Genomic DNA, 15908 nt, shown 5'->3' with positions numbered 1-15908 from the left:
GCAGTGAAAGAAAATGGCGCTTGAGCCGGGATGGACGCCTCCGATTTGAACTGCAGAAAAGGTGACGTCACTGCATCATGTGACTAAACAGCTGAGGGCAAGGAGAGAATTACTAACCCTCGCAGTAGGATCTAAAATAGTCATACTGAATAAAGTCCAAAATACGCACAATCAAAGCTAAAAACACTCTGAGTGATTAGAAAGTGTGATGCCACTCAATATATTCGTTATGCCCGATGGGAAATAGAGTTTGGCGCTCAAAGATCCAATACTGCTTCCTTCGTTGCAATAGAGCTAATTTGTTGCCCTGGTAATCATCATAGATCTGCTCAATAACAGTCCAGCGCAGATCTTGAAAAGTATGGTTAAATTGTACACAATGGGGCACCATAGGGGAGCTCATAGATTTGGTGTTAATCCTGCTCCGATGTTCTATCAGACGTGTTCTAATGGTTCTTTGGGTGCGCCCCACGTATAGCATATGGCACAGACATTCAATTATGTATATAACCCACTTAGAAGTGCACAAGGTGTTGGTTTTATGGAAATACACTTTCAAGGTCCCAGGATGTTGCCATGTGGGGCCCTCAATTGAGCTGGCGCATATATCACAGTTGTCACTACATTTTGTGTGCTGGCCTGCGCGCTGGATCTGGGTTCGATTGGAAATATATCTTGAGTGGATCACACGGTCAGCGATGTTCCTGGGACGGGCATATGCAATGCAAGGTAAGTCTTGAAAGCTAGAATGGAGCTGCCCCTGGATCAGGGGCAGAGACCACTAGTAGAAAGGGTGTTTTTGATTTTGTACACACTTTTCTGCACTTTTGTGTTATTTATCACTAAAACTCACAAGAGAGCCCGGGGATGTTTCACAGTTGACACCTTTCTGGGTGCAAACCAGTGACAGCCGTTATCTCCGGGAGACTGGAGGAAGGCTGTGTGACTGAGGGCTCTCTTATATATTTTAGTAATATTTAATTGAATCTATCTTCATTTTGAGTGAATCCCCTCTACTAGCGGTCTCTCCCTCTCATCTCAGTTTCCTTCTAGGGGTTTGGGAGAATTTGTTGTTTCATCCAATAATTCTGAAACATTTAAAGTTTGTTGGCCCAATTCTTTTTGTTGATTTACAGAAACTTTCATAGGCAAATAAGACACGTGAGAATGGTGGTAACATTTCTTCTGATACTTCCAAAGTTTCCATCAAATATCTCTTAAGCATTTCTCTTGGATTTACCATTTCTAATTTAGGAAAGTTAATTAGCCTTAAGTTATTACTACGAGAATTATTCTCAAGCATTTCAACTTTCCTTCTCAAGTTGGTATTGTCTTTAATTAAAGTTTCTTGAAGTTGTTTTGATGTAATTATTTCCTTTTCAATTTTCTGAATGGTTTTATCTGAATCAGACAATTCTTTTCTTAAATCTTTAAGTTCTTTTGTATGTTCTGTAATTTTTCCTTCCAAATATTGAAATTTAGGCGTAGTGAGCTTTACAAAACCAGCAATTAGGTCCCATAGTGAATCTAAGGTTACAACTTCAGGTTTAACCAAAGAAATTGAAGCTTGTAAAATAGTAGAGTGCTCACCATTCTGTAGAGATTCTTCAGGGCCTGTCTCCTGGATTTCGCCCCCTTGTAAAACTGAATTCTCCTCAGGTATATTTGTTAGGGTTCCTTGAGCATGAGCCCCAACCTCCAAACCTTCTCCTAGATTTAAACTTGCCTCTGAGGGAGAGAACACCTCCAGCTCTGGGGTTTCCCCATCCCTGGGAGAACTGGTAACCTGAGGGTGTGGGGGCGGCGCCCTTCCATCGGGGCTTTCATGCCCTGGAGGAACAGCTACGGGTTCGCCTCCCTGTGTCCTCAGCGGGCCGCCTTCCGACGCTCGAGAAACGTCCTGCACTCGCCTCAAAAGCCGTTCGATATTGCCCAGAGAGGGAACCTCAGGATGCCGCAAGACAGCAGCAGCGCTCCGTCCTCTTCTCTTGGGCATAATTGTAAGTAGTCACAAACCCTTTCCAGAGTTCAATTATAAAGAAATTCTTGATTTGAGAGCAAGCCCGACGCGAGCAGCTCAGCACGTCTGACTTGAAGCAACCATCTTGGATCCTTTTTCCTATTAAATATTTCTTAAAGAAATTCACAGGGGACATTCCCACCAATCTAGGGAAATTCAGGACTCTAAGGTTCAGTCTTCTATTAAAGTTCTCAATATATTCTAATTTTTAATGTTGTATAGCATTATCTCAGGAAAACGAAAAAAGAAGACCCAAATTTCCACAAACAGAACTGCAGAAATTACCTCTGTTTTATTCCTTCCAACAATCTTAGATTATTGGAAGAAATAAAACAGAGGTCAAGAATATAGCATTATATATATAAAATGGAGCGTACATTTGCAACACAGAGAGGTTATTTTGGTAAGTTTCAGAAGATCTGGGGACCATTAACAGACTTCTGTAATGAATGATACCATTTTCCCATAATAAGTTATTTGTTAAGAGGGGATGTGGGTGGGTATTATTTTAATCATCTCATAATGTATATGAATTTATTAATATATTTTGTTGAATTTGTATGCAATTTTTTTTTTAAGAGGAGGGAAGGGGATGGGTGGGTTTACAATTTTAGTAATAATTGTTATACATATTATGTATTACTTACTTTTTCAAATATTATAGTACATGACTGTAGAATGATATGTTGTATTTACAGTGATGCATGAAGGAATATCAAGTGTGTATTTTATGAGATTGTATAACTTTATATGATACACTTGTTGTAGTATGAAAAATGAATAAAAAATTTAAAACAAAAGACTAACATAATAGCTGAAACAAAATCTTACCTATTTAATTCTAAGTCTCCCTTTCCCACGTTTAAATGGAATTTACCTGCAGATAAAATAATCGCTAGCAAAGTTTTCTTGCTTTCTGGAAGTCCTCTTAATAGCAGCTTAATAGTCACTTTAATGGCAGCTTCAGTTGCTTTCTATAACTATACTATTGTTTTGTCCTCCTTTCCCAATTTTAGATCTAGCAGCAAAGCTTTAGAAAATGCTAGCCTTCTTTTCCTATGTTAGTCCTCTTGGTGCTTTCTACCTCCAATGGAGCATCTAGACCCCGATTCGGCAAAGTGTACCTAACGGCGCATAAGTGGCACCTACTATTTAGGTGTCCTAATTAAGTGGTTAATGAATGATTTAAGGGTCTTAACAAGCTCTAACTGGGACTTAGATGGAGGTAGGCGCCACTTAGGCATCCTTAGAAGGTAGATACGAGCCTATCTATTTGTAGGCGTCCTCAACAAAAACTGGCGCATGTGTCACGTCTCCCTATGTAGACGTGGGCGTAACCTAGGCATGGTTAAGCCTAAGCTTGAGAATAGGCACCTAGAACAGAAAAAATTAGATCGCGTCTATTATTGGGGACGCCCATATGGCGCCTAAATATAAAGACGCCTAAAGCACGCTAAAGATAGGCACACTTTGCAGAATCGGGGCCCTAGTGTCTCTTCCTGGTACCCTGGGTGGGGGGGTTCAAATCCATTTGAAACCTGCCGTGAGATTTGTTCTGCAGAATGGGAACTTCATCATCATTTTGACTTTCGTAGGTGGATGGAAGAATGGGGTATACGGGTTGAGGTAATTTTTGTTTCTTTCAAGTATGCTTGAAGGAGACAAGATAAACGAGGATTTGCTTCCATATGCCTCGCTTATCAGTTTCTAGAGAAATGAAGAAACTAGCTTAAGAACTTCCCCTTTTCTAAAAGTTTTCAAAGCAAAAGTGCATACATAACTTCCCTTTGAAAATAATTCCACTAAAAATACTGTATATATTTACACCTGCTATGTGGGATGTGCAATATTTCTTTGAAAATCCGAAAGTATGCACACAAGTGCAGACATTGTAATTGATATAAATGTAATTCACTGTTGTTCAGTTTTATATTTGTATACACCACATTGAACCGCATGGTATTTGTGATATAGAAATACATCTTAAATAATAAAATGCTAAGCGCGCATGTGCATTCGCGCCGCGTGTTCCCTGATCCCTTTTCTGTCGGGGTGTGGCGGCACGAGTGCGCATGCGCGCTTATTACCTCACAATAGCCTCCCTGCTCTCCACTTAGCGCTGCTTTCAAAGGGCCCGGTAAAGGTCGGAGAAGGCGGCGATTGTGAGAAGAGCCGCCGGAGCGTTAAACTGGTCGGGGCTCGGCCTGTTCGGTCCGTGCAGGCTCCTCTCTCGTGGTCTTGCCGGCGGACAAGAGGGAAGACGTAGATCAGCACGAAGCTCTGACTCGGCGCGCGCTTTTGACCTGTCACCAGCTCTGACACCAGCAGCGCCGCCGCCCCCTCCGTCAGCTCGCACGGCAGCTCCAGCTCCACCAGTCCCCGGTGATCCTTGTAGCTGCCCGCCTAACACAGTCTGTCCGCGGACGGCTCGGTTATCTGCCCCCAGTGGCTCAGCGTCGACCGACAATGCCAGGAGGGCAGCGCCACGTTCAGGAGCTGCCTTAGGGCGCACGGCAGCTTCGCACCCGGGAAGCTGCCGGGCCGGAGTGACATCGGCCAGGTCAGAGCTGCCGGGCGGTTCCGGGGGCCGCTCAGAGGTCCGGACGCTCATCCTCGGCTTTGATGAACATTAGCCTGCCTAACCCATGGAGAGAAAGGGAAGGTAATACGCTTGGCATTCAAAAAATAGGACCGCATGGTCTGATGTTGACCCGTTTTTCACAGGGCATTGATGGGCCTCTCTTTATCTGACCTTTAATACTACCTGCAGTTCCCCCACACATGCTATTGAAAAGTATGTCACTCTCAGCAGGGCTGGTTTTTACAGGAGAAATCTGCTTAAATTTATTGGGACGATGCAACACTTTTGTTTTGTATGAAACCTACCTGTTTTTGGTTTTGGTTTTTTTTCTCATAGCCCCTAAGGCATATTGGTAAACCTGGCTAGCTGCTTAAATCTGACAGCCTATTTTATATCAAGGGGGTGAAGAGTAATGCATTTTACCTATTTTAAAGCAAAGTATAACAAAAAATTGTGTCCACACTTTTCCTGTCATCAAAAATCTAAAGCCCCTTTTATCAAGTTGTGTTGGGGTTTATTGCAGGCCACTGTGGTAAAAGCTCCGATACTCATAGAATTCCTATGAGCTTTGGCACTTTTACGGCAGTGACGCTCAACCTCAGCTCCCTGCTGGCCGGTGATAGGTGTATGTGAGGGAAGATCCTGGATGGCGGCAGCAGGTAGCTCTCGGCTGCTTCCTCCGCCGGTTCCCCGGGACCGGTTATTCTCTCCACAATAGTTGACCCACCAGTTGTGTTTCGCTGGGATGGTAGTGAAAGGCAATCTAGAACTGGGCCCTCACAGTATAACCACTGATTGGATAATACCAACCCCTCAACAACGGGTCTCCAGCTACCACTACTGGGAAGCAAGTTAACCTGCCAACCAACACACACAAACACACAGAAAAAAAACAAACACACATACAGCAGGCAAAGAGACAAACACCAAAACAAACACAGACAGAGAGACCACAGGGAAGTGTGGAAGGGGGGGGAGGAAAATGCTGCAGCACAGGGAAATGGAGGGGGAAGGAATGCTGATGTAGCTACTGCACAGGGAAGTGGAGGGGGGAGAGAAATGCTGCTGCATAGGGGGCAGGGAGGGAGACAGAAAGAAAATAATGAGACAGGGGCAGGGAGAGAGACAGAAAGAAAGAAAGACAGACAAATATATATTCTAGCACCCGTTAATGTAACGGGCTTAAAGACTAGTTTTTTTATGTTATGTTATATCCTAACTCTGCATAGGTTCCAGGGCAAAAATAAAACAGGCACAGCTATCCCTATTTTCATCATTGTGTTTTTCTCACTGGGCACTAGTTTCATTGTTGCAATGCACAGTGTGTCTTTGATTTCAGGCCGAGCAAATGGAGCACAAGAAGCAGCGAGAAGTGGAGCTCAGCCCCAGCATGTGGGGAATGGGGAAGAAATCTACATTTCGACCATCGGTAGAAGACACTACACGATTAGAAATCTGGATACACCCTTCACACCCCCTCTCTTCTCAGGGCAGTGGATCAGGCCGGGATTCAGATCAGGACAATGACCTGGGAAACCTCAGCCCAAGTGATGTGAGTGACTTGCAGACTGTAAAATAACTAGCAGATCCCAGTTTACCTTAATTTCCCTTGTACCTATGCTTAAATAAGCTTTGTTCTCACTAGATCAAAGACTAACATTGCATTTCTTTTCCTGTTCATCCCATTAATATTGCCCCTGCTGTATGTTGCTCCCTTTCTTTGCTCACAGTGCTGTTTCTTCTCACCTTTCCTTTGCATGTACCTTCCTACCTCTTATCTCACCTTATTTCTGTGACCACACTATGTCATCCATGGTAACATGTGCCTAATTCACTGGTTTCCAATGTATCAGCTTCAACTTGTTAATGGATTTTTATAAATTAATTACATTTTGTATTTATGCTTTTACAGAGAAATGTACAGGAAAAACTTAACAGACTCAAACTTGACTAACAAATATTTCAAAATAGAAACAATTTTTAATTTTCAGACAGAGACTTACCATCAATCTAAGAAGGCTTTATCTAATAATCAAACAGAAAATCTTAATTATTGTCTCCCAAATAGCTCTCCCAATAGACAGGTCATAAGATAATGAAGTCATAAACACAAAGCATCACCACAAGTCAGCAGTGCATGAAGGGCTTTAAAAATGTAGACGTCAATATTCAAAATGATCTCTGTAGCTATGGAATTAACTGTATAAATCATTCTTTGAATATTGGTTCTGTTAATTGCATAACATTTGGCTGGACATCCAAAAGTTACATGGTTAATATGAAGGTGGTCTTGGAGGCGTTCCAGGGGTGAGGCTAAAAGCCAATTAAATAGTGCCAAAATTTAGCATGATCTGGTTAACTTTATCTACTTAATAGGGCTACATAAATATCTGTCCTTATTTAATCAAATGACTTATTCATTTATAGGCCTCTACTACTATTTATCACGTCTAAAGCACTGAAAGACATATGCAGAACTGCACATTTTTACATTTAATAGAAAGTCCCTGCTCAGAAGAGCTTACCGTCTAACTTGGATAGGTAGACATGACATAAAAGGTTGGGAGATGCAGAACCCAAGGTGAGAGGAGTTGAAATCAGTCTCGAAGAGGTGGGCTCTATAGTCAGCAGTTGATAAGTTGGCTGAAAATTTGCCTAAATTCATTCTGTTATCTTTAATCAGACTGAGATACTCTGAATATTAGTCCCTTAACATTTAATTCTAAAGATTGCCTCATTTAAATTTAAAGTTGCAGTTATTGTATTTCATGATTTGAAATCTGCTATCCTGTGCCTTTGGTGGTTGGTGTCTTTCTCCTTGTTGCCACTGTGTGGTGCTGTTTCTCTTAGCATATACAGTATGTCTGATGTCACTGCAGGATGTGCAGATAACTGCTTTGTTCTATTAAGTTATCACTTCTTGTATCTTTGTTGTGGGAGCCACATGCATATTACAAAGCTGCTCAGATAGGTACAAAAAAAAGAAACAGTCTCTGAATTTCTCCTGTAGGCATCAAACCCAGCGTAACTCTTTGGGATTGAGTAGTCTGCCAAGCCAGGTGGTCATTAGAGGATGAGCAGTGTGTTGGAGGAAAGAACGGCATTCCATAGATGGCATGCCAGAGTAGAGAATGGCTTCTTAGCAATTTGGTGCTCTGGAACAGGGAGCAGTGGGCCAGTGGTTGGCATTCTGAAGGGGAGGCAGTCTGGAGGGGTAATGCTGTGGGCTGAAATTGGCCTTTTGGAGAAGAGAGAAGAGCATCCCAGTGTTTGGTGTGGTAGAGGAGAGAGCAGTATGCTGGGTATTAGCATTTGTACCGTCTATCTCTTACCTTGCAGATGATGTGCTGGCCTCCTGCTGTCATTTTATGAAGCAAACAGTGTTAGAAGAAATTTTGAAGCTCAAGGGACACCCCATAGGCTTTCCCTTCATTTCACAGTTAGAACTAGTCTCTGCTTTTGTCTACTAAGATAAAAACATAGAAAATGGTGACAGACACCATATGGTCTGTCCAGTCTGCCCATCCATACCATTTACTGTCCCAGTGGTTTCCAACCTTGCTATGTAAAGGGCCGCAAAGTGGCCATGAGAAAACTCTGGGGGGCCACAAAAAGATTTTAGGCTTACACATCTAATTTTAAATACTAATTATGATTCTTCAAAGATATATATTTTTTAAAACTCACTTTATGTTGGCTTATTAACAGTTGAAAAAATCATAAGTGTGACTCCTGAGTAACACACTTAAGAGATCATTTATTGGAAGCTTCTCTACCGCTACTAATGACTGGGGAGTCAGTTCTGAGTGGTTTGCATGAGCTTCAGTAAAGGTGTTACAGTACCTGAGCTTCAGTAGTGGTGTTACAATACATGAGCTAAGTATATATATATATATATTTATACCATATATGTACATATACTATAGTTATAGTTTCTGTATTATCATATACTCATCTTAATGAGATGGATACCTGTATTTGCATATTGTTCACCAGCATAGAAAATTGTGGTTCATAGTTTGTCTCAATTCAAGGCAAGCAAGGATAGTTCACAATAGCTGGTATAAATAATTCTATCCTGCCTTTGGAATCACCTTCTGTGACCTGCCTATCAGACACATGGTCTGTGGATAATGCTTAAAAACTGAAGTTGCTCATCTGAAGGATGCAGCAAAGTTGAGATGCAGATAGAGAAAAGGCTCCTCGAAGCTCCGCTAGGTAGTGTGTGCCTTATATTGATGCAAATGCGTGCAAGAATGCGCATAAATGTGACCACACATGACATGCAACCCAGTGGAGCTTCGCAGGACCTTTCCTCTACCCACCTCCGATCGGTGCCACATCCATCTGGTGAGCGAATTCAATTTTTCAGCTATGGGTTTTGAGGCAGCAGAAATGGACTACTGGGATGGCATGTTGGAGACCACTGTACTATCGCTTTCTGTCCCATAGAAATAGCAAAGTAGTACTTGTTACAGGAGTTCTCCATAGATGACAGTGAAATGCAACTCAACTTTCAACTTGTATTCTGCCTTTTTGTAGTTTGCAACCAGACTCAAAGCAGTTTACACACAGGTACTTCAAGCGTTTTCCCTATCTGTCCCGGTGGGCTCACAATCTATCTAATGTACCTGGGGAAGTGGAGGATTAAGTGACTTGTCCAGGGTCACAAGGAGCAGCCATATTCTTTTTTTTAATTATTAATGCTTTATTAATATCAAAAAGGTACAACACAGCAAAGTAAGATTGAATACAATGCTAAGCACAGCATAACACTTCATAGCCAGAAAAAGCTCATAGCACATCCCCAGAACACCCCAATTTACCTACCTCCCATGCAAAATCAGGCAACAGAACTAATCTCCCTCCCCCACCCACTCTGGTACAGGAAATCATCTCTAAAAGATATCAGCACCTAGTTTTGCACCAACGCTTAAACGAATGCCATTGTCTCTCAAATCTACCTCATTTATGATGTTTCAGTGCCGTTAACTTATACAATAAGTGCCAGTCCTTTAACTTATGTACCAGCAAGTCACACTCCGGCAGGGTCTGCGAATGCCAAAATGCAGGCATATTCTGAGGTGACATCATCGAAGGAGCCTTGGTTGACGGACTAGTTCTTTAGCTTAGAAATATCTAAGAAAATATCTCTGAGCATGTGCAAGTGTTCCTGTGCTGCCTTGGTCTTGCTGCTCTCCTCACTCCATACAGAGCTGAAACGTAAGGGTTTAAAAAAAATCTTGTGGAGATGAGGGGAGGGCGAGTGTGGTTTCATTTCCCTTTTGTCTATAGACAATCCTTGTTACAGGTAAGCAACTTTGCTTTCTCCGTAGACTCGGGCAGGAAAATCCAGGCACACTCTGAGATGAGTCTGTAGCCGAGGGCCACGCCAAATATATTTATTTTAAAATTTCTATCCTGTTTAGACCTAAATGGATTACATATCTTCACATACATAGTATGGCTGCGTTTCACTGTCATCTAGGGAGAACTCCTGTAACAAGTAAGCTACTTTGCTATTTCTATGGGAGAGAAAGCGATAGTCCATACATAGTTCAGTAAAACAAATATGATCAAACAAACATAAACAAATAATTCTCAGAAAATCATATAAAAATTGCCCAGTAGAAAAACAATCATGAGAATCGATATCTAGAAAGATGCATTTACAAATAGCTGCATTTTAAGTAGTTTTCTAAAGCTACCCTTATCATTTGCCCGTAAGTGTACAAAAGGTGAACGTAAAGTCTGTGAAGGAGTTGAGATGCTGTCAAGCAAAGAGGTTGTAGAGGGCCACTGGTCCAAAATACTGCATCCTGGTTCTGATGAATATTTTGAAGGTGTGACCTGAAGCCCATATGGCTGCTCTATCTGCTGGAGGGCGTTTTCCTCTATGACTGACTCTGGAAGAGCGTTCCAGTCTTCTACCACTCTCTGGGTGAAAAAGAACTTCCTTACGTTTGTACGGAATCGATCCCTTTTCAACTTTAGCGAGTGCCCTCTCGTTCTCTCTACCTTGGAGAGGGTGAACAACCTGTCTTTATCTACTAAGTCTATTCCCTTCATTATCTTGAATGTTTTGATCATGTCCCCTCTCAATCTCCTCTGTTTGAGGGAGAAGAGGCCCAGTTTCTCTTATCTTTCACTGTACATTGAATGTCTAAGAAAGAAGAAGGGATAATAGACAGCATGCATAGGCAGACTAGATATTTTATGTGCAGAATATCTGCCATTGAAAAAAAACCCAACAAGTCTACACCAGTCGTTTTTTACGATCACTAAAACCCCCTTTTTTTTTTGGGGGGGAGGGAGACTAGCCAAGCAATGTTAGTGCATCAATCACTTGGCTACTTTGCATGGGGTTTTAGCTAATTTGCATGGTTGGATCAGAAAATGGGTGATTGAGGGGAAAAACACGCGGTGGACCGTTTTGTGTATTAGGTCGGGAAAAGCAATCGTCGCTAAAGCTATGAAAACATAGAACATAAGAGTTGCTGTACCAGGACAGACCAAGGTCTATCAAGCCCACAGTGGCCAACCCAGGTCCCAAGTATCTAGCAGGATCCCAAGTAGTAAAACAGATTTTATGCTGCTTGTCCTAGGAATAAGCAGTGGATTTCTCCAAGCTATCTTAGTAATGACTTATGGACTTCTCTTTTAGGAAATATTTTAGATAGCTTTCTGGATGTTGGGAGCACCTGTTGAATTTGTTCAGCTAAAGATTTCATGTCTATTAAGTCCCACGAATCTCCAGTCTACGAAGGAAAGTGTTGCAAAATTTGTGCTTAGGTCTGTGCTAACAGAGATGGGTGACTGCCTAGAAAGATATGCTAATCTATTGAGAAGCTTAGAATATGTGGAAAGCAAATTTCCCTGAGCCAGTGAGGAACAATTAGGGGATGGGCTCAGGAGTATTATAAGGAAATACTTTTTTTACAGAAAGGGTGATAGATGTGTGGAACAGTCTCCCGAAGAAGAGGTGAAGACAGAGACTGTGTCTGAATTCAAGAAAGTGTGGAATAGGCACGTGGGATCTCTTAGAGAGAGGAAGAGAGAATGGTTACTGCGAATGGGCACACTGGATGGGCCATTTGGCCTTTATCTGCCATCGTGTTTCTATGTTTCTGTTTGTGTCTTATAATAATAATAATAACTTTATTTTTGTATACCGCAGTACCAGAATAGTTCAGAGCGGTTTACATGACAAGAGTCTGTACATCTACAGCGAAATTTACAAATAAGTCAATCAATCAATATAACTTAGCGAGTTGGGAGCAGGCAAGAAGGAGATAGAGAGGTTATAAACAAGTCAATCAGCATGGCTTAGGAAGTCGGGAGCAGGTAGGTGGGAGGTGCAGGTAGGGAGAAGGCAAGTAGGTGGGAGGTGCAGGAAGGTGGGAGGTACAAGGCATAGTTAAAAATAGAGTTACAAGGAGGGCAGGAGTCAGAGATATTTGTCAAAGAGATAAGTTTTGATTGACTTCCTGAAAGTTTGGTAGGAGGGAGAATTAGAGATGAGAGTGGATAGACATTTGTTCCATTTGCATGCCTGGAATGCCAGGGATCTGTCGAGGAATCTCTTGTAGATGCAGCACTTTAGGGACGGGAAGGCAAACAAGTGGGCGTTACGTGTGCAGAGATCTGAAGGATGTTGAACAGCAGAAAGCAGGGGGGAAAATATAGAAAGACTGATTCCAGTGGATCATGAATACATCTGATTCTATTCTATTCTATTCTGTTGGGGCTTGGATGAATAGAAGGAACATCGAGCATTGTCCTGAGATGGAAACATATCTGGCACAGGAGTTTCCCAACTTTTGTAAAGCACTTGATATAGCTTGGGATCTAGTGCCCACTGGAGGGGTAGGGGGGGGGTGTGTGGGGGTTAATTTGTGACTGAGTCTGCTATCTGGTTTAGCCAACCTGGAAGGTATGGTGCTTGAAAATTCATGTTTAGTGATATTGGGTTCCAAATCCTTATGGCTTTTTGCCATAGATGGAGGGAACTCCATCCTCCTTGTATGTTTATAGAAATATAGAAACATAGAAAGATGACGGCAGAAAAGGGCTACAGCCCATCAAGTCTGCCCACTCTACTGACCCACCTCATTAAGTCTAAGTGCTAATGACCTAGTTCCTTAACTCGACCCTCGTAGGGATCCCACGTGAATGTCCCATTTATTCTTAAAGTCGAGCACGCTGGTGACCTTGATCACCTGCACCGGAAGTTTGTTCCAGTGATCCACCACCTTTTCTGTGAAGAAATACTAGTTTGAGCGGGTGCCCTCTTGTGACCGAGGGTCCCTTGGGAAAGAATATGTCATTTTCTACCTCGACATGACCTGTGACGTACTTAAATGTCTCAATCATGTCACCCCTCTCCCTGCGCTCCTCTAGAGAGTAGAGCTGCAACTTGCCCAGTCTTTCATCGTATGAGAGACCCTTGAGTCCGGAGACCATCCTAGTGGCCATTCGCTGGACTGACTCAGCTCGAAGTACATCTTTACGGTAATGTGGCCTCCAGAATTGCACACAGTATTCCAGATGAGGTCTCACCATGGTTCTGTAGAGTGGCATTATGACTTCAGGTTTGCGGCTGACGAAGCTTCTATTGATACATCCCATCACTATGTAGAACATGGTTACTTGATTGTGTGTCCTAAGGAGAAAAAGTTGGAACCAAAGCCACTAAGAAAACCGTTTGAAGTGCATTGTACAACGCCCTAGTTGTAGAAGTTTACGTCCATTCAAGGAGGCTCCAGTAACTTTGTGTTCACTGTTGCAGCAAGTGGGCCTCTCGGCTTAGTTTGGAGGCATCCATGTTTAAGGTTTATTTATAGTATTTATATCCCACTTACAACTAAACAGGTAATAAGGAACATGCCTAAAATAACATAAAACAATAAATATCAAGCCAAATATCAAACAGCAAACCTCTTCAAATAATCTAAACTAAAACTAAACTAAACCTTAAGTTTATATACCGCATCATCTCCACGGAAGTAGAGCTCGGCACGGTTTAGAAGAACTTAAAAATGAGAAAGGGTAGGAAAAGGTTTACATAAGTTTATAAATCGAGTGGAAAAGTAAGAGAAAAGAAAATACATGTTAGAGAAGAGCCAGGTTTTTAGTTGCTTGCGGAATAAATGAGATATATATGCCAGACCAAATAAGTGAGTTTTCAACCTCCTTTTAAATGCATCAAATCATTACCGGTACTTATTGTGGTGAAGACTGAAAAGGACATCCTGAGACTAGATTGGTTCGATGTAGCCTAAAATCTTTCGGTGGCCTCCTCGAGCTTTCTTGTGTTCACTTTGTGGCCCCTTACATGGAAAAGATTGCAGACCACTGCCCCACAGTCACTGTGAATGAGGACGTCTATACCCAGTTATGTACTTGTACTGGATGAAAACACTGGGCCTGCAGTAGCAACTTGTTTTGTTGCTTTTTATTTTGGAAGGTTTAGGTTTGTGGTAGAATCTTGCTTTTTCATTTGGCCATTTCAACTGTGAAGGGTTCTGCCTTGTGATGGAGTCTGGAGATGTGTGTAACAATCTTTAGCAATGCTATCTTAGCTTCTGGTCTTTGCTTCTGCTGCTTTTAATCTCTCACAATGCTCTTAAACATGTTCTCAGGGTGGCAGTGCCCCCTCTCTCCCCCTTCTTCCTTGGTGACCTCATCATTTTGTTCTGTGACCTTGGTCTTAAAACCACTTTAATGCCTTCCTTTCCCCCAAGTGCCTCATTTCTAGAGCTGAGGCAAGTTTCTTCTGCTTTTAGTAAAAGGTTTTGTGAGGAGGAAGCAGAGGGTGCCAGGGTGCATCTGGGGCTGGTTAAACACCAAAACCACATTCCCAGCATCTCAGGGCCTGCGACGTGACATAAGCCATGCATCAGCGCCTGGCTCTCACCTCGGCAGCCACATTCACCCTCTGACCTGCTTCTGCTTAACCCGCATTTTATTTTATTTTGTACTTCTCAAATAGAACCAGAACAGTTTTAGTCAATTGTTTGATACAGTGTATCTGTTTTTAAGACTCTTGCACTCATACATGACATTGCAAGCCTTCTTATAGCCAGGCTTCGGTTTGTGGTGTGACTTTTGCTGTTCGACAGGACAGCTGAGCGAGGTTTTGGCTAATGACAACAGAACTCAGACCACCTTGGCGGCTTTTTATTTTAGGACTTAAGTGAGAATTTGTGGGCCTACATAGTTGTGTTCCAGTATAACAGTAAAAAGTATGTGTGACAGAGAGAATACTCTTGCACTTTGAAGAAAAGATGATCTACCCCATTTACTATGGGAAAAGAGAAAGCAGCTGTACCTCAGAAAAAGTCACTGGGCCATATGTATTAGATTCTAATCCCTCTTTCTGAAGAGAAACATATTCCCTTATATGATAGAGACAGATTGCTCCCCGGCTTTGGAGATAGAGACTCTTTGTCCTCGCCCTGTCCTCACTCCAAAACTGTTTTTCTACTGGAGAAGGAAAGAGAGAGAGAGATACTTTTGTTCCCTATTTCCTGCTGTTCCCCCCCACCCCCCACAGAGAGCAGGCAGACTACCTCCATTACATGTGATAGAGATGAAAGCAAACTTAGGCTTCTATCCACATTGTGTTCTAGAAGGAGAGATGCTGATAATGTGGCTCTGAAACTGCTTCTGGTTTGGGTCCCCTTTAGATATTGTGATCCCCCACAGAATTTGTCACATCTTTTCTCATTATTCAATATATGCATGTCTTCCTTTCACTTTGCTATGTCTGCAGGATTCTTTTGCACGCAAGATCAGAGACTTCCCCAAAGAACTAACTTCCCGTGACCTTTCAGAATGAGATCTACAGGTCCTGAAATGTCACTAAGATGTCCCTTGTCTGGCTTTGAACTGTTTGCAGTGACACTCTAAATGCAGCAAGAGAAACAAACAGAAAAGAGAGAGAACTTGATTGTGGGAAAAGGTTGTCAGTCAGGAATTTATGATTCACAGTGGTATTCCTTCAAATGATATGGTTAAAAAACAGGGAAATTAGAGTATCCTGATAGAGAGAATATGAGAAATCCAAGGTTACTTAGACCAACATTAATGATCCAGAATTACCTGCATCTTCAGAGAGATATAAACAGAACGGAATCTAACTCTTATGACATCTCTTATGCTATTCCTGTAAACTTTTGTGTAATCTCTGAAAACTTTTATGTAATCCGCCTTGAACCGCAAGGTATTGGCAGAATAGAAATCACTAATGTAATGTAATCTAATCCAGTATTTCTGTCACACTATGCATAAATAGGTTCAAGGCAA

At 42.1% G+C, this 15908-nt stretch overlaps 1 protein-coding gene across 2 annotated transcripts in view; it reads left to right on the top strand.

Moving 5' to 3' along the window:
* The window catches only part of SMG6 (SMG6 nonsense mediated mRNA decay factor), a 317581-nt gene that overhangs the window by 36343 nt on the left and 265330 nt on the right, over positions 1-15908 (top strand). For both annotated transcript variants that reach the window (XM_033921220.1, XM_033921221.1), the window contains exon 9: positions 5941-6153. In XM_033921220.1, the coding sequence (XP_033777111.1) occupies positions 5941-6153 (213 nt within the window). The remainder of the gene's footprint in view (positions 1-5940; positions 6154-15908) is intronic.

The sequence above is a fragment of the Geotrypetes seraphini genome, chromosome 15, assembly GCF_902459505.1.
Source record: "Geotrypetes seraphini chromosome 15, aGeoSer1.1, whole genome shotgun sequence".
In the NCBI taxonomy this organism is placed as follows: domain Eukaryota; kingdom Metazoa; phylum Chordata; class Amphibia; order Gymnophiona; family Dermophiidae; genus Geotrypetes; species Geotrypetes seraphini.
Note: the sequence above shows the minus strand (reverse complement) of the source record. Positions and strands in the feature narration are given on the sequence as shown.